Source organism: Carassius auratus, chromosome 7 (genome assembly GCF_003368295.1).
Source record: "Carassius auratus strain Wakin chromosome 7, ASM336829v1, whole genome shotgun sequence".
NCBI lineage: Eukaryota > Metazoa > Chordata > Actinopteri > Cypriniformes > Cyprinidae > Carassius > Carassius auratus.
This window is the reverse complement of record NC_039249.1, coordinates 22,579,265-22,599,712: the sequence shown is the minus strand read 5'-3', so window position 1 is coordinate 22,599,712 and position 20,448 is coordinate 22,579,265. Positions and strand designations below refer to the sequence as shown.

The 20,448-nt window shown below is 35.4% G+C and overlaps 1 protein-coding gene across 1 annotated transcript in view; it reads right to left on the bottom strand.

Moving 5' to 3' along the window:
• Positions 1–20,241, bottom strand: part of LOC113106237 (USP6 N-terminal-like protein) — a 31,957-nt gene extending 11,716 nt beyond the window's left edge. Inside the window, exons 1-7 of the mRNA XM_026267946.1 lie at positions 19,919–20,241; positions 6,295–6,368; positions 3,822–3,907; positions 2,955–2,994; positions 1,929–2,009; positions 1,688–1,795; positions 704–813 (exon numbers count right to left, since the gene is read on the bottom strand). Of these exons, the coding sequence (XP_026123731.1) occupies positions 704–813; positions 1,688–1,795; positions 1,929–2,009; positions 2,955–2,994; positions 3,822–3,907; positions 6,295–6,368; positions 19,919–20,012 (593 nt within the window). The 5' untranslated portion in view covers positions 20,013–20,241. The remainder of the gene's footprint in view (positions 1–703; positions 814–1,687; positions 1,796–1,928; positions 2,010–2,954; positions 2,995–3,821; positions 3,908–6,294; positions 6,369–19,918) is intronic.
• Positions 20,242–20,448: the final 207 nt, after the last annotated feature.

Sequence of the window (20,448 nt, the reverse complement as noted above, 5' to 3'; positions counted from 1 at the left end):
TCTGCGAATGTGTAAGTAGTTTACATTATAAATAACAGTTTAACATTCAAATACATTGTGAATATGGAAACATTTGGATTTGTGCCGAATGAGACATGAGCAGTAATCTCCAAATAAATCTAGCCAAAGCCGTGCTCGCTCGTCCTCGTCTGTACGCACGCACGCGCGCGCTGTCATGATCTAATGTACTGTATGTCGGGTTTTTAAAAACAAATAGGCTAGGCCTACTGGAATGCAAAAATTCACATTGAAAACATTGCAATTGTGTTTTAAAATACAACAACGAGCACCACAAAACCATTTAAAGAGGCGCGTTTAGTGGTCTCCGTGTGGAATAGGAAAGTCAACAAAATAAAATTATCTCAAACGCATGGCGTTTTATGAAATGATCATAATCACATCTAGTCATTTTATAATCCCATTACTAGCATTTTATTCAGACTAAAACCTCGTTAATTCAAGTGAGAAAGCGTTTTGTGTGTGTGTGTGTGTGTGTGTGCGTGTGTGGGTGTGGCTTTTGCACATCCTGTCATGGCAGTGACTGTTGCCTGCAATAAATGCATTTTGTAGCATTATGGTTAACGATTAATCGATTAACTGATCGTTAATTTAAATTACAATTGATTATGGAATTAATCTATATTTTACATCCCTACTTAAGGAATATATTTAAATTAATGTAATGTGTTTATGTGTTACTTACTTTACACCAAATCGATCCATGAACATGATGTGGTTTCGAAAGGTCCTGTTGATATCAAGGTCAATCTGTTTGATTTCTGGAGAGTACAGCTGGGCTTGCTCCTTCATTCTCTGTCAATCAAACAAATCGCTTCATCAAAAATAGATTCACTGTTGATAAGCTACCATGCAGTACAAGATGAAATTAGAAGACAACCATTTCTAGATTTAATTATGTGATATTATGTGATATTATAAAAAAGTTCAACACTAATAATGTGAAATATATACTAAGAACACCATAAGCAGTGACGATAAGCGACAAACTTATAATTCAAACCCACAGCAACATATACACATAAAAACTAACAAGCAAACATGACACAGGTAAAGAACAGTTACCTTGGAAACTAACTAGGACATAACTAAAATAAACTAAAGAAAACGGGAAATAAACAAAGGAGTGGAAGTACATATCAACATAATGTCCTCAAAGCAGAACATAAATCAGATCGGAATCTGATTCTGAATGTGACCGACATTTTAAAAACACAGTATTTATTTGAAAATAGACATTTAGTAACATTATAGATGTCTTTACTGTCACTTTTGATCAGTTTAATGTGTCCTTGCTGAAGAAAAGTATTAATTTTTTACTGACCACGTCGATATCACCACCAGGACACCTTGTTCAGCAACACACAGTGAAAATACTTCTTGCTTGTTGTAAAATCTCAGCAGCTCTGAAGGTTTGTTTGGCTTGTGTTTTGTTCTCTTCTATCTCTTCTCATGCCTTCTATCAGCCATCTGTCTGTTTTCAGATCACACTCTAATACCCCTGAAATAGCTCTACCACAACACCACTTCAGTAATCCTACTCTCACCAAACACCCGGCTTTAGGCCAGCAGAGATGCAGGGGCTACATAGTGTCCATAGGTCATAGCTAAACTACTGTGTGTATTAATCTACTGTGTTTGAATGTGTATGCGCGCTTTTTAGTTGTACCTCATATTTTCCTGCATTGTCACTCTTGACTTTCTCAACATCCAGTAGCAGGGCCCAGGTCTGTCCTCTCAGCTGTAGTGGGATGCCTTTATACACCCTCTTAATCATCTGCACAAAGACACCAGGTGTAAGAACAAGTGTGTGTGTTTTAAGCATCACTCTGGTTCTCCGTGGAGCTTCATCACAGTACTCTCTCTTGATTTCCAGAGAAATGATCACAACCTCTTGAGGTGAAGCTCACCCGGTCACTGTTCCTGTACTTGCTCCAGTTCTTCAGCATCTTCAACCATTTCTGCACCCTTTCAAGCTCCACCTGTTTATGCTGCACATGTAGAAACAAATTTAATCTGATGAATTATGATTTGCAAGAACAAAAAAATAAAACAAATTCTGTTTCATTTTCATTACTTTTCAGTAAACACCAAATAATCATACACCAATTATCACCAAAAACCATAAAAATAACCATATCTTATTTAATAATTGTACTTTTTTTATTGTGTCTTGTCTTTAAATAATTTATAATTCATTTGCAGTAATAAGAAATGTCTCTTGAGCAGCAAATAAACATATCTGAAGGATCAAGTGACACGGAAGATTTTAGTAATGGCCCAGTTTAGTTGTCACACCTTCATATGATTTCAATTATTTGTTGTATTTTAAAAGAATTGAATAATAAAAGATAAAGGCTGAAAGAATATGTCATCATTGGTATTAACAGTCCATTAACAGACAGGTATGAGAATAAATATCTGCTGCATGACTCAAACAACCCTCTTGTGTTTTTGTCTAAGGAAGCGATATCTCTTTCCCCATTTGAATGAATACTCTGGGATTAGATGCAGAACAGGCATTCAGATCAGCCTGCTGCTATTAACATCTGTTCTGAGGACCGCTTTCACTCTTTCCACCCCAGTCTTTAACCTTTACGTGCCACAACACGACTGCACAAACTTCAGCTGGGAAATGCATCAGCAACCTCCACGCTGTGAATACGTCACATGAGAGCACACCCCCAGACAGCCCAGCTGTGTCTGCCACACACTCTTGTGTACTAAACTTGTGTACTCTTACATCTGAAGGTCACCATAAATCTGTTTACATAAGAGCCTCCACACTGCTACTGATTCAATCTGTAATCCTTTGTGTTTTCTTTTGTGTATTTGTCTGTGATTTAAAAAAAGCTTTTTGAATAGTATATTCACATGCTGTTTGAATACACATCACCAGTATAGTATATTTATATGCTTAATTTGTGTGTGCATACCTTCTCTTCAAGCGCACTGGGTGTGGGTAATTCTTCTTCACTGTGGGAAAAACAAATAGGGTTACAAAACTATAGAATACTAGTATACAATCACAAACATTGCTGTCTGGCTGGGATTACATTTAGACCCTAGGATAGCCCAAAAACAGTAGGCAATTGTAATGTGTACAGAGGTTGGTGTTTGATTCAGACAGATTTAAAAATCATAATGTATGCTACATTTCAAAGAAAAAATAGTAAAATACCACTTCAATTTACAATCGCTGCTTTCTATTTGAATATATTGTAAATTGTAATTTATTCCTCCGATAGCAAAGTTGAATTTCCAGCAGCCATTACTCTAGTCTTCAGATCTAATATATAATAATATGAATGAATATTTCTTATTATATCAATCTTTAAAGCAGTTGCTTAATATTTATTTGTTTATTTATTTACTTACTTGCTTATTTTTGCAGAAACCTGATGAATAGAACAGCATTTATTTGAAACATATATATATATATATATATATATATATATATATATATATATATATATATATATATATATATATATATATATATATATTACTGTCAATTTTGGTCAATTGAATGCATCCTTAAATATCTTTTTGAATTTTGAATGTTATTAATTTTAGAAATTAATACTTAGAAAACTTGTATTGTATTAAATGTGTTTATATACAATGTTGATAATAAATAAATCAGTAAATGTACAATTCAAAACTAAAAAAACTCAGCTATTATGAGTGACAGGTTTGTTTCAGACAAAATAAAAGTAGTTTAACAGGGCTTTGAAAGCAATAAATGCATCCTTCAACATGCCAATATGGAAACTAAGTGTTGTGTTTTAACCAGGACTTACTGAAGAAATCCAAAGCGATCTGTGACTCTGTATATGCTGTAGTCTGCATCCTCCCAAGGATCGATCTGAACTCCTGCGTCTCTACCCTGAAATATACACAAGCGCATGCTTCATTTGACTCATCTAAACACAAACAGTGTAGAGTTTATCAAAGGTGAAACAAATTATCCAGTTCCAGGCAACTTTTACTGTAAGCACCTTTAAATCCAGCAGATTCTGAATCAGAACTTATTAATAGTTAGTAAGGTAGTTGTTATGCTTAAGCATTGATTATGGATGTAGAATATGGTCATGCAGAATATGTTCTTTATAAGTACTAATAAACAGCAAATATGTTAATAATAGGCATGCTAATAAGCAACCAGTTAACAGTGACAATTGGTCCCTATTACTAAAGTGTTACCTATTAAATTCTTCTTCGGTACATTTTCTTGTGATTATGGAAGCAGTAAATCAATGATTAAAATAGGCAGTTAAACTGTGTTTGACACTGTGAGGCAAATAAAATCCTGAATTTATATGGTGGTTGACATATTTTCCAAATAAAAATAAAAAATATATATATACTGTCATACAGGAAGCATTTAGAATTGTCAAGGAGACGTGTGTTATAAATGGCAGTTCTGTGCTGAAACCTGTCCTTTTTTAAATGTGTTGCTGAGTGGTTGATTGTAATGTGTCGATGAACACACACGAAGATGAAGGCTTTCAGTCTTTAATAAATCCACACAGGTTAATTCAGAAAGGGAAGGCTGCTGACACATACATTTCAATGTTAACTTAAGCTAACTCAACTGCACAGACACCAATTTAAATAAAGAGACCAAACGTGGATAATTAACAGCTGAACCTAATGACGAAAAATCTAATCAATGACAACGGGAAAAGAAAGCAAAATGAGAGTCCAAACGAACAGAACTGTGACACTGATGCTGTATTGGAAAGCAGTAATATTCTCTCTAGCACATCACTCTCTGCATTACCCTTTCGCTATTCTGTGGCCTGCTAACCATTCTAGTTAAATTACAAAATGCAAACAAATGTGCCCCAGCTCCTGTCATACATCCAATGACATATAGCTGTAATTTTGACTCATGAGCAGAGAGCATTTTAATGCTCTGCAGTTATTCATCAGAATTTGCACCCTGTCAGTATAGCTGTTGTTTAAAAGCTTTTCCAGTTAGTGTGCATTCATTCCCTGAGGGGGATGACTGATGCTCTCCTGCCCTCTTCTCAACCCTATGGTGAAGAGAAGAGTGGAAAGAAAGCAGTGATCCATGACAGACAGCCGAGGATTACGGTCCCAGTATTTCCCAATTTCAAATGTGTCTGTAACAGAATGTCATGATGTGCCATGGTCAAATTGATCACCACGGTGGCCATTTACTACACAAACACTTTGTTGGTTCAAAAAACCTCTGTCTGCTGCCCTAGCACATAAAATCGCCTTTAACATCTGAGTGTGGTTCCTCCTCATTTTTCCCGTATTTACACATCTTAGGGAGTTTTTCCTTGCCACAACGTGTATTACGAAAAAGCCCCATACAAATAAAACCGAGCTGACTCAACAATCACAAAGGCCACAGCACATGTGAACAACCAGATGTAGACATCCCAATGTAAAATAACCAACATCCACAAAATGTAAAAATTTTATTAATAAACTAAGAAACAAAAGAAAATCCTGCACTCTTGAAAAGCCCAATACTTGCAAAAGTATCAAAAACAATAATTTATTAAAAAGCTTTCAGTCTCATGACCTTCATCAGGCATATTCAAATTTGATCTTTTTAATGTTATATTTTTTCCTACACACCTATCTATTACCTGCAGGTGTGTGATGATTAATTGTTAATTCAAAATGTAATTAATGAAATGCCAAACTGTAATACAGCAACATACAAGACAATAATACATTTCCCCTGCTAATGATAAAAATAGGCTAATGATCAGCATTATGTACACTACTGTTCAAAAGTTTGGTGACGTATTCAATTTTGTATTTGTATTTTTTTTTTTAATCAAAGCATTTTATGCTCACCAAGGCTGCATTTATTCAAAATTCAGTAAAACAATAATATTGTGAAATATTATTACAATTAAAACTGTTTTCTATTTTAATATAATGAATTTTCTAAACTGAATTTTCAACAGTCATTACTTCAGTCTTCAGTGTTACATGATTCTTCAAAAATCATTTCAATATAATAAAAACATTTCTTACTATGATCCATGTTGAAAACACTTGTATTTATTTGGAATATAAATCTTTTGTAACATTATACATGTGTATACTGTCACTATTGAGCAATTTTATACATCATTGATGAATGTAAGTATTAATTTCTTATAACTTTTCAGACGGCAGTATATACATATCAATTAGCATGAAGATTAACTATCAAAGTATCCATACTATTTCAATATATATCTGAACAAAGTGTAAATGCAAAGAGTAAATGGCATTACTTACCTTATTATATTTAGAGATGATCTCAGCACGTTCCTCTGCTATCAGCACCTCTATGTCCTTCTTCATGTCAATATCTAGAAATATAGTACATAAAGAACAATTATTGACAAAGAGAAAAATTAATACTGACAAAAAGCTGAACAGAAAACTTTTTTGATGTTCTGTTAAGGACTATACATTTGTACAGATAAATATTAAATAGAGTCACTGTTTCCTTTGAAGAATGCTCAGCGGAATAGGAAAAAACCCAGACTGGTCATGAGTGCAACATATTCATCATATTTAGACTGAGAAACTGGTCCAAACTCAGCTCTTCTTGGCACTGGGTAACTTGAGCCCTCATAAGGTTTTGAAGACCCTGTTGGTCATTTGAAGGCCTTGACTGTCTCAGAAACATTAGCCCCATGGGAACCACGCAGCCAGAAGAAGGGAACAAAGGTTCCTGCCAGGCTTCAGCTGTCTGAGAGCGCTGTGTGCCTGCTAAGTCTGTCGCACACACAAAAATAGAATTCGACCAACAGAGTCACCCACTGTGGGACACAGCGCTGCATGACACACCATCATGTGTCATATTCAATATTTCCAGGCCATCACCAAATCATACCATCTGACATTTAAAACTAAAAACACAGTGCTTTATTTCTTTGAATGACAAGTCACTTGCCCTCACCGCCAAATTAACAAAACATGTACATCTGTTGTGTTTGTACAGTGCCATTGATGACATCTGCTGAGGTATTTACACAGAAGTACACTCCTGACAGGCATCAACATACAAATACTGTCCATCACTTACACTGTTTCTTGAAGTTTATTTTATCATATGGCTGTCACAAAAGTACCGACACAAGGACTACAAGTGAACAGAGATGCTGATCTATGTGTTTCCTAAAAACCCAATAATAAGTGTTTATATGCATCTTCAGGCACAATCAGGGTTTGAGAGAGACTATGCTTCCATGGCTTTCAAACCAGCAGAACCACAGGAAATAATTCGGTGCTTATTAATGTTGTACTACTCAATGAGAAAATCATTTTCCCAAAACCCCAAACCACGGTTTGTAAAACTGAAGAAAAACAAAAGACTTTACTAAGCATTTTTCTCATCACCCACTGGCATTATATTACATTGTATATCCTCTCAATAAACTCACTCTCTGTCAGTTAAAAAATAAAAAATAACAATAAAAAATAAGTTACAAGGGTTGCTGAGGTAGTCTATGACAGAGGTTATACATAAAAAGTCTGGTACAACAAATTTTTAGCAAGTCCCAAAGCCTCCAAATAATCCAATAATCCATTTTACAGAGAAACACAGTTTTTCATTGTATTGAAATCTAAACAGGGTTTTGTAGTGATGTTCCAAAATAATCAAATAATTGATTATTAAATACACCTTATTTTCTGCTTTAATCTTTTGGGTAAATGAAAACTTATTTTCAGTGTAAAAAAATGTCTGTGCATTGTTATGTGGATTTTAGTTAAAGGGGTAACAAACTGAGAAATCAAATTCCTACAAATTCCTTACATCCTGTAAGTTTCAGAACTCAAATCTTCCTTGTTAGTCTAAAAACAGCTTATACTGAAGTCAGTCTGCCAAAACGACTGTGGAATGTGCCACTCTATGATGTAATAGTGTGGCTAAACACCGCCTCTGCAGAAGAAGATCAATACCTGCTTCTACATCACTGCCTGTTTACCCTTGCCCAACAATTCACACATGTAGTGTATAACGAGAGAGGCAAATAGTACATAAAATCAAAGAGAAACCAAATAATGAAGATCACTCAAAAGACAACAAAACGCTGTGCAGTGCCAAGTTGTGGAAAAACAGCCTTGCATTGCCTTCCTTCTGATCCCAACATTAGGAAAGATTGAATTAACTAGTTCCAGATCATACTTGTAAGAAATCAGAGCCAGGTTGTTTGTTCACTTCATTTTATTGCAGATTCATTTACAAACAATGAACAATTCCATGCAAGATTTTCAGAAAGATTGAAACTAAAAAAAGATGCTGTTCGGACTACAACAGGTAGTAATGTTGCATCACACAAAGTGTGAGTAACTGATGCTTTCAGATTATTTGATAGTATTTGTGTGTTTTTAACCTAAAACAGCAGTCTCCATCTGTGTAGGATGTAGACTGTCAAACAACACACAACTGTTAGCCAATCATAGCAGTGGGCGTTTACTTCCGAGTCTACAATCAGGAGAGTTCTGATGACGGGGGTCAAAACAGGACAGAAAATAGCCTATTACATTAAAAAAAAAAAAAATCTTGTTAACCTCAGATGGACATCAGAAAACAGTATAAAAACAAAACAAAAACAAAAACAAAAAACAAAGGCAGTTAATGAACCCTTTAACACGCATCCAAAAGAGTCATCTTCAAAGGAACTGAATTGAAATCTGAATAAGCTGGCCTTATCCCTGATTTACATAAATAAACCAAGACGTCAAAAAATGTTTTTATATCTATCTGTCAGACACCCTAATCCACTTCCATAGGGATAAGCATTAAAATCCTTCCTTCTCCTGAGGAAATCAGTGTTGTCATCTGTCACCCTTGCAGCAAACAGTTAGAGGATTAGGTTATGCAATCTTTGATGAAACCCCAGATTATAGACCTCAAGACTGTCATTCTGAATATGCGCATGCTGAGAACAATGTATATTTGCAAATATTTACATGTAATGGTCCAGCCAACCATACCATATATACACTATAACATGTGCTTTAGATGAATTAAGAGCTATCCAGTAGGAATTCTGTATTTTGTGAGGTATTTTCTCTACAAACCTCAGTTTGTGTGTGTGTTTTTCTTAGTCTAATCTGTTGGGCTGGCACAGAGACTCAGCCTAGCTTTATTCTCATAGCTTATGTTCACCATACAATCCATCTTCATGTTGTTTAAAGGGACCACATACTTTTTCCTTTGACATCCACTGAACTATTGTCCATCCTCTCTCTTGTTTGTTTTTTATCATTAAAAAGGTTACAATTTATTTTAGGGTCTCTTAACTAGTTGCTTATTAGCATGCATATTACTAGAATATTATGGCATTTTCCACTACATGGCACAGTACGGTTCAGTCCGGTTCACTTTTTGGGGCTTTTCCACTGGCCCTGGGTACCATTCCCAAAACATGACGCTGTTCACTGATTGGCCGAATGAACTATTATCAATGAACTTGTGACCCAAACACACCAGAACTGCTAGGTCTAAATCAGCACAGTCAGCGAAGGATTGAATGCAACTGTTTTGAATGAGCGCACCTTTTTTAACAACCAAAAAATGCCAACAGTCAAAAAAATGACAATCCTCTTGTTGACAGCAGATTAGCAGATCCAGCGAGAGTTTGATAGGGCGACGTGGAATGAAAAAGTTTTTCACGAGTCACAGCAGTACAGGTGGCACAACAATAACGACAAGTGAATAATACCGCCACTCTAAAGTGGCACTAAACTGCAGTGGAAATGCAAACTGGGTCGAGTCGAGCCAACCCGTACTGTACTGAGCTGTGCCGAGCCAAGTCATTAGCCATTTAGTACTAATTAAGCACATATTAATGGCTTGTTCTACATGACCTTCTACATCCCTTATCCTACCCAATACCTAAACTTAACAACTAACTTACTAACTATTAATAAGCAACAATGTAACTGTAGTTAATAGTGAATGTGTTTTCTCTATTCTAAAGTGTTATCATTAAAAATATAATTAAAAATCTTACAATTAAAATATTGTGTTTTAGTGATTTGGTGCATGTCTTCAACCAAACCCTGCAGAATCACACAAGGCATTTGCATGTCCTGTGGTGAGCATGTAACCTACTATTAATTTCAACAGAATATCTGGGAAATGCATTTCCATAGCCTCCCAAATGTGAGGTGTCAACAAGACAACGGCAGATGTTTTCTGAGGGGCTTTAGGGATTGTTTGATTGATAGTATACGACAGTCCACACAAGGAGGGACAGGAGTCCCTCAGTGGAACCTTGTTGCAAATATTATTTAAATAATCTTAAAAAGAATGTTGTGGCATGTGAGAACTACTGTATCGGCTTTTTAAGATTGTACTGCTGCATTTGACTTGAGAATGAGAGAAGAAAAACTGTGGTTTAGTAGCTCCGTTGGTCGGTTTGCGTACCATCCCCCTTTCAAGGGTGGGGGGGAAAGAGAGAGAGGGAGAGAGAAAGAGAGAGAGAGAGAGAGAGAGGGATGCCTTACTGGGGACAATGATGAGCAAATATTTCATACATACCAATCAGCTGACAGTATACATCTTCAGAACTATTTTGCAGAAAAGATATACATTCTTTATAGCACACTATTTCTTAAAATTATGAAGAACAATATGTTAAATTTTACTACCATCTTTTTGTACTTGTGTATGTGTCCTTAATTGAGTTTTTATTATGGCAGCAACTATTGCACTAAGTGAAAATAGCATATTTTAGCTATAGATGCTTTTTACAGTGCAAATAGCAATGTATTAGTGATAGGTCTTTCTTGGATGATTCATTCATTTTGAACGAATCTTTAATGTGACTCTGGAAGAACAAGTCATCTTGGGGGATGACTCGTTCAGACTCGCATGCAAAATATTCTATAGGTTCTGTACTGGAATTACTCTAGTAGTTCACCTGTTTTCAGTCAGTGCAGCCAGAAAGATAACTGATTAGTTCATCTCTCTAGTCTTTGTGTTTTTCAAGTCATTGGTTCATCACGTGACAGACCCATAAGCTTAACCAATGCATTCTTGAGCCAGAAAGAGAGTTGATCAGTTCATCTATCGAGTCTTCAGGTTTTTCGAGTCATTCATTCATCATGTGACAGCCCCATTAGATTTTACCAGAAAGAGTCAGAATGAGACTTAATAATAATAATAACCAACTCTTTATTACTTTTGTTACAACATTCAGTGTATGGAAAAGAAACATCATGACAGAAATTTACATATTTAAAACGAATATAGGTTAAAGACTTTTATACAGTCACGTGATAAAAGAACAACTCAAACCCAAAGACTTGTCAGATAAGAGGTGAGATGAGCTAATCATAGACTGAAGACTCAGGTAAACAATGAATTAATATTTCTGTTCCTAATAGCATTATAGTTTTGTATTGTTTGTAACATTTTAATTATATTTTGACAAAATGAACGAAATTACTCGAAAAAAGATTTGTTAATAATTTTGAACGAGACTCAAAGGTCCGAACTGGTAAAATTTTTTGGGATGCTATTTACACTAAGTGCAAATATAGATTCAATGATCTTAAAATTGTACTACTTATTGCAAATAGTGGCAATTATTTGCACCACGTTATTGTATAGTACATTGTGAAATAATATACAATATTAACGTATTGAGTGTAAATTATAATTTGAATTCAAAATTATTAAATGGATTCCACCTTAATGGGACAATAAAGCCCTCCCTACACCTATCCTAACCCTACCTGATACTTCATTTTCAACTTTTTGATTATATTCTTCATTTTCATTGGAAATAAATGCATTTCTGATGTGATCTGAAATTTGAAAAGGGAGAAAAAGGTTGGCCAAAACCTGGATTTGAACCCAGGTCGATCATGTCAAAATGAACAAGAAACATGATTTACCACCTGAGCCACTGAAGCTGACAAGGTGGGCTATTTGCACTTAGTGTAAATAGACACTCCGTTTTATTATTTATTGAAAACATTAAAAAAATACACTTTCATGTAACAATTTCTTTTTGTGATCAAACCTAGAAAAAATTCAGCAGAGTTACTTGCTGAATTCATTGGATTAAAGAGTTTAGTTTCAGTTATTCCTGAAGAACAAGTATAACAGAAATTAGGCCAAGACATTATGTTCTTGTTTGAATTGAGACTGGGTGGGGTATTTATTTTGATCGCTTGTGTCATTGTAAAAGTGCCTATTTAATTCATCCGGACTTTCCATTTTAGGCCTGACTGCCGCTCTCCTCCAACTCTGTTTATGAGTCAAGTACAAGGGAAAATGTTGACCTACAGGCATAGATCTTACACAAGGTGCCATAAATAGCCATTTCTCCAGAGAGCCGGAGTCTAACGGTTGGCTTTCTAATTGTCTCAGCCTTCACTAGTGTATGGAATCACAGGCCTTTCTGCTGAACCTCTTCCCTGCAGCTGGATGTGAAACTCCATGCTTGACCTACTGTAGGAATCACTGCCCACTGGCCTCCAAAAATATAGACACCGAGGACAGAATAGGTTCTCACGAAATCTATAGTATCTTTGAAAGCAATAAGATGTATTATGTTTATGTTAAAAAGAACAAAACAGCCAAATAAATAACGTAACATTATGCAATAACTCAATGATAAGTCAATTAAAAAACATAGGTTAATATTCTACCTTACATTACATAATGTAATATTATAATGTTTGTTAATATTACTAACATTTATACAATGTCCATTTGGAATAAGTTTCAGCGCATAACAGTGATGTCACACAGTAATGATGGATTTGTTATCCAATCAAATTGAAGAATATTTTCATGAAGAAGACAATGACTTGTATGTATGTATGGAATTACATTTGCTTCAATAAAAATGAATGAAACTTTATACAACTGAACGTAACTTTTTCAGAAACTATCAAAAATATGCCATTACAAAAGAAGAAAAACACAATGTCAATGAAAAAAATTAACACAGTTGCACAAATGTAACAGGCTCTTCAAATATGCTTCATTTTTGTTAATGTTTTTCAAAGTTTCATGTTTGCTGATTGTGGATTCTGAATGCATTTCCACAGATTTTACTTTTGCTTCGCAGTTTTTCGTTTGGTGTTTTGACACAAACTTCTCATGGGGGCGGGGTTAACAGTGATCTACTCTGATTTGATAGTGAGCTTTTGATGGACCGGGAAGTCCACTCAGTGGCGTCAGAGAGTGGCGCGCATATTGGAAAGCTCTCGCTGTGATTTGTATTACTAAATATGTAAAAACCTTTGATCGTTTCAGTCTGTAAAGATGAGCTCTTGTCCTTCAAGGCAGCTTGAAGTAAGCTTGTGTTACTGAATGACAATAATAACCCACAACAAACTGTAGCACACTGTAACATCCAAACTTGTATAGATGTTACTTCAGTTACACAATCTACTTCAAGCTGCCTTGAAGGACAAGTGGAGGAGGAAGATGACGCCACTCCATGTCTCCTGAAAGCTCATCTTTACAGACTGAGACGATCAAAGGTAAAATATTATTTACATATTTAGTAATACAAGGCAAGACAAGTTGCATACAAATCACCGCAAGTTTTTTTCTTTCTTTTTTTTTATTAATGAAGAGAACAAAAACATACAAAAGTATAAACATCACATAATATCAACCACAAAAAAACAAAAAACAAAAAACAATAAAGGATAAAATAGAACTAAAGAAAAGAGGGCCTAAATCTAAACAAAATTACACATGATCAAAGGCGGAACAAATTCTAACAGTCCTTATAGCTTTCTTATTAGTAGATACTGATATTACATTCAAATAGTTTTGCATTTCTTTTAGAAAAACAGAGAAGACGGGTGAACAGTTGAAGAATTTGCATTTGTGAATGTGACATTTGTTTAGGATTTTTTTTTATTAATAACAAAACTGTTATTTTCGTTTGTGTGGTCAGAGTCATAATACCCAAATATAATGTTTTTCATATGTACTGAGAAGCCTGGCTAAATCTTACACTTGACCAACACACCAATGTCATCCCAAAGTTTCTGAGTGTACTGACATGACCAAAATAAGTGTTTCTTCAGAACTCGAACAAAAAGAGCATGTAAGATCAATGTCAGATTTAAATATTTTTATAAACTTCTTTACAGGGTAGAACCTGTGCATGAGCTTAAAATAAATTTATTTCAATTTGTCTGTGAAAAATAATTTTTGCGGTAGAGACCAGATTTAATCACCACGAGAGCTTTCAATATGCGCGGCGCGTGCCACTGAATGACATCTGTACTTCCATGTCAGAGAGCATCTGTCCATCAAAAGCTCACTATCCAATCAGAGTAGATCACTGTTAACCCCGCCCCCATGAGAGGTTTGTGTCAAAACTCCAATCGAAAAACTGCGAAGCAAAAGCTGTGGCAATGGATTCAGAATCCACGATCAGCGAAACCGAATCTTTGAAAAACATTGACAAAAATGAAACATATTTGAAGAGCCTGTTACATTTGTGCGACTGAGTTCATTGCTTTCATTTTCATTGTGTTTTTCTTCTTTTGAAATGGCATATGTTTGATAGTTTCTGAAAAAGTTACGTTCAGTTTTATAAAGTTACGTTCATTATTATTGAACTAAATGTAATTCCATATGTATGACAGTAAAAATTAGGGGATCGTTGTGGGCTTGAGCTGTGAATTATTCATGTGTGCTGAATGAGGACTATGTTTGTTGGCAAGCATACATAATAAAAAGGGTTTTCAGCATTTTTAAAGAGCAATATGCATGCATTACACCACTTTCAATCTAAACGCCTCTTTTAATTATTCTCATACTGCCTTTATTAAAAGTGTCTAAAAAGTCAAAAGACTATCGGAATTTGATTTGAAAATGCTGTCATTATGTTTTGGTTTTCTGCCCCATAGCTGTAGGCAGAAACTTACATAAGGTTGTCTTAAAAAAAAAAAAAAAAAAAAAAAAAAAAACCTTGTCACATATTCGATCAGTTTGGCGGAGGAGCTTAACACAAACACTGCAAATTGAATAGTTCTCATTCTCAAAACATTGCACAACACCTTCGAGACTTATTTCAAACTGTGACATCAGGCCTTGCTGGCCAGGCTCCTGGGCGTGCACCGAAATCTGAGGACCTAACTGAGTCTAGTGTGGTTATGGAAAAAAACAAGACTACAGTGACTGATTCCCTTTATGCAAAAAAACAAAGAGGTCAAGTTTTAAGAAAAGTCAAGACTGGACAGTATGACACTTTTTGTTTTAGGAAACAGTTCTAATTTGGATAATTATATAGGTCTGCCCTGCTGACATCTGCTGCGATGTGAAAGGGAAAAGGTACACTTTTTGAGAGCTTGGGAGAGTAGCAGTTGTCAGGGGGAGAGCAGTTGTCAGGGGGAGAGCAAGGACAATTGGCATCACTCGCACTGCCATCTGGGTGGGCCGTCACTGCCTCGTACTTGCTCACAGATGTAGAGCACTTCAACACACTGAGGGAGCCTTGTCCTGACTGAGTCACATACACAGTGGGGGGCAACACCAAGACCAATTATTAATGTGGCAAGTTTTTTTGGTTAATGTACTTGAGTTCAGTGCTGTCATTTTGTTTGAGCACTAGCATATGGCAGTGACAAGTTTTAACATCTAAGTGACTGGTAACTGAGTAGTAGTATACTGGAATGGCACCAGTTCCCAGTTTTACACAAAATATATAGGCCTTTTTCTTTTTTAAATAAGCAAAAATATATTATATAATATAAACACCACCCTAAAGAAGTAAGGATACCTTTGATGGAAAAACAAATCCTGGAGAGGAAGTACTAATAATAATCTCCAAAAACTGAAGAATGCAAAAACAACATCTGGTAACACTTTAAGTGGTTGAAGGTAGGAAATGTGCAATACATTCATATTAACCAAACTGTAATGAAAACTGTGTCTCATGTTGGAGTCATGTCCTAGTGGTTAATGCATGTGCTCTACATAATATTAGTACAACAGGCTTCTGCACAAAATGATGCATATAGTGTAGTTGAACTTATAACTCTTAGGGCTGTATGTCAGACATGCTACGAAAAATGGCCTGTATACGTGATATAGTTCTGCATGTGTGTAAGGGACAGGGCTATTTTTCTGAAGCAAGGATTTCTGTGTTCTTGTTTGTGTGTGATGTAAAATTGATAGGCCACTGCTACTGTATTTTACTTGGTAAGTCTAATGATTTAAAAATAATGTCTTGACTGCACTGAATCCATACTGTATATCCAACTCCATTTCCCAGAATTCCTTTAGCTTTGCACATAAAAGAGTTAAGTGATGTCTGTCACAGTGCTACATTTGTGTGGCCTGCGCTACAAAACTTTCAACCTCTGTAGCATATGTGCAAACATAAAGTTAACATACAGCCCTGTATAATGTGTAAACTTATAAAATAATGTGCTAGGCAGAATATGGTGTAAAGCTCATATTTGTAAATTATTACAGCCTCTGGAGTATTTATTTATGTAGCATTTATACTAATGCATTCGGCAGATGCTTTTATTTATTTATTTTCTTTTACCTCGCATTTAAGGTACACATTTAAAAATGTTTAAAAAACATTTAAAAAATAAATGTACTATTCAACTATTTGTTTTAGTTGAATCATATAAAGTTCAGAGAAATCTTATTTTTTAAATGTTCAATATATATTCAATTAGCATTTTGAGTGTAAAATAAAAATGAGCTCACACTGACAAAAATAACTGATTTTGATGTTTTGCTAACATTGAGCAGGTTTAATACATAGCAGATAGCACACCATACTCCACAGCTATTTTACACTGCTTCAGTGATTTCTAACTCTGAATAACAACCCTGACAGTAAGGATATAAGTGACCTACATTAACTCTTTGCTACTACAGTATTTACTGCACTATTCAGCATCAACCCTTGTGTAAGATCAATACAGAGAGCACACAAAGTAATCAATTTAGTGAATTAAAAAAGATTAAATAGAGGTCAGAGTCATAGCCTAGCATCCAATGGACTGTGCTATGTTGCTCATTCAGGGGATGCAAGTTTAAATCTGATGCAAATTTGAGACAGTAATTTCAGCCTGTTCTCCCTTGCCATTTCCTGCCCCACTTCTCTGTCATAGCTCTCAGTACTACAGGGAAAAGACCAAAAATAAAAACTTAATAAAAGAAAGCCTTGAAATTAAACTAGCTGATTTAGACAAATCTCAATGAAGAGAGTGTGTGTTTCAATGTCACCACCACTGACTGATAAAGCTGTGGCCATATGGATAACCATTATGGGTAATGGGGGTGGATAAAAAGCTCATTATGTAATAACCATTATTTATTTAATTTACATTAAAAAAAAAAAACAATAGCTGGCCAGGCAACTGAGATCTTTCCTCATATATCTACTGCAAAAATGGCCTTTAGCTAAGTTAAATGTGGTCTGACAACAGAGTAGATGAATTAGCTAGCTCATCCTTATGACAAATATTTATAACCATTATTCTTGACAGTGAATAGTTAGCATTGCATAATTCAACAGCAGAAAAAAAATGTGGTGCTTAAAAACATTATTTGGCTTTAAGGGATGTTTGTGTTCATTACTCACCACCATGGTCTTTCAAACTTCCTCATTTGAGCTGCCACAAGAACTAATGAGGGGTTTTCTTATATATCAACTGAGTGAGTATGGTTGAGTTTTTCCATGTTGCCAATATTTGATGAGCTTCCATGTATGAGCATAGACCGATGTTTATTTGTAAATAAAAGCCAATCTAAATTTTGGTTGAATGGACATCAACTATAGTTTCAATAGTTCATTGAATATATTAAAATATTTTAATTTGTGTTTTGAAGGTGAAAAATAAGCCTTACGTGTTAGGAATGAAATAAGGGCGAGTAAATGATGATTTCATTTTTGGGTGAACCAACTCATTACAGGCAATATTTGTGAAGGTTTTAAGCAATGCAGTGTCACAGTGGCAGATATTTAAAAATCAGTTCTCAGTAAATTATTTAAAAAAAAAATGCATGCCTCTAATGTATTAGGACAAAGACTGTGAAACATACATAAACAGATTTATAAGAATAACTAATCCCTATGTCATCAACAAAAAGCAAGAGAAGATAATGTGTAGTTTAGTCTCAGTCTCAGACAGCACACCCACAGACCTCCCACATACAATCCATCCACTGACTGTCTGATGCATACTGTATTGCACCCAAACATTACTGAAATCACCAGTTAAAATCTAGAAGAGGGTTGTCTCCTATTTTGTCCTCACCCAGAAAGTCCTTTTTTTTTCTTTATTCCTTATTAACCAGATTTGACCAGATTGCAGTGAGGACCAGACATTATGCCGTAGTCAAAAGTCCAGCTATATACATGTACACCTATCAGTGAACAGCTTATATGTCTGCCAGATGAGCAGTGTTTATATTTAGCGGCTCAGCCATCCATAAACAGAGCCACAGCAGTTTGTTACACTGGTATGCACGTTCATCAAAGTTATCAAAGAGTACAAATCCTGAGATGAACTGGACACAATTCAGTGAAATCTCTCTTCTGAACATCACTGAAAAAGATGCATCCCATATTTTTAAATATTAGACAATACAACAATTTTGGAAAATTAACCCAAGTATTATAAATAACATGCATTGAAACAAGTTTATAGGTTCCATTTGAGGCTGTGAGCAAACATGCTTAAAAGTTACAGAGCAGAATGAGCAATATGAGGGCAAAATGACTGTATAATACATCTGCTAAGAAGCCCACCCAAAAGCTTACACACAGATCTGTCATTGGCCTACTTCCATCTACTGAACATCTGTTTGTGGAAAGGCAAAAGCAGCATGATTTACCCCCTAAATATGTGTGCATGTTTGCGTATGGAAAAAAAATTGAGATATACTGACCATATTTTCTCTTATGGAAACACTGGAGATGTTCTCTCTTTGGATATTGTTTGTTGAAAAGACCAGTGAAATGCGAAACGTAGGCCATGAGACAAAACAACATCTTTCCTAAATAGCTTGACACTGTCTTAATCGAATATTTACCAGAATTACCTTTGTTTCGATTTGCACAAATATAAACATTCAGTTACAGTATATTGGATATTCTAAAAAAAAGACCTGATCTAACTGCAATTACCACATCATATTTTGATTACGTACATGGCATGTGTGTAAATGCATAACCAGATTAAGCCATTACTCCAGTTTCTATATTGTAAAACAGTAAAACAGAATAAAGGAACCAAAACATAACCACCAAATCAAAAACCAGTAAAAGAAATTGCGCATGTAAACATGCTACTAAGAAAGAAGAAATAGAATGGCCTATAGAAATGCAGACACAAAGGAAAGCATCAGAGATGTGTCTGGAATATGGAGATTCCATAAACGAATCACCTGAACTGCACCAGACTGAAGGACGCATTTCAGAGCTGATCTGTGATCAGGAGGGAATGTTTGTAAACAGCTTCGATTTAAATCCGCTGAAAGTGAATGGGATCTATTGCTTTCTCTCGTGCACCATAATATATAACACGATAAACTGCTTGTTAAAATAATACATTTACGTGCATTTTGATTTAAATCGACTGAATTAATTTAAAATAGGCTACATAACCGAGGTGTTGCGAAATGTGGTGAATTTCAAAACGCTCTCAGCCCAACTGCAAAATTATATAATTATAATAGGTTACATATAATGAGAATCTCTTTAAATTACACTCGGTTGTGTCGTTGCATTTCTTTCTGTGGCTAACGTTATTTTGGATCTTGCATAATATCACTGTTGTGGTATATAACATTCAGAAGCAGAAAGAATAAGCAGAGAACCGATTGCTATAATAGCAAATGTATAAATAATATCCCCCATAAATGGAAAAAAAAATATGTATGTACTACCGTTTACTTGAAAAGACTCTTCATTCCTTCGTCGCTGGAAAAATGGGAGGTAAAACGAATAGCTAAAATCCAGTGGCGAATACAATAGCTGCATGTAACAGCACTGAGAGGAGCGCAAAGCAGTACAGTACGTCAGCGCGCGGTCTGTAGCAGCCTACAGTTCGATCTTGGCTGGCAGCTGGTCACGTGATCTGCCAGTACAGCCTGCTGTGGACCGCTGCTGGCAGTGTGGGTCACGTGACAAACTATGGAAATGATAACCGTCCATAGGCATCTACCGAGTTAGCGCATCTTCACCTCTCGTTGTCTAAAGATGTTATGCAAACTGTCTAAACATTTCGGTGTGGTTTGTGTTAAGCCTTAAAGGGACAGTTCACCCAAAACTGAAATGCCATGTGAGGTTTTTAAGAGGCTCTTCCATGCTCAAATTTAAAACCCAAAAACCTTTCAAGTAATATTAAAGATATGGTACAGGTAGGCAGTAGGTAAGACAGACGGACAGACAGACAGACCGACAGATGTCTGTTGTC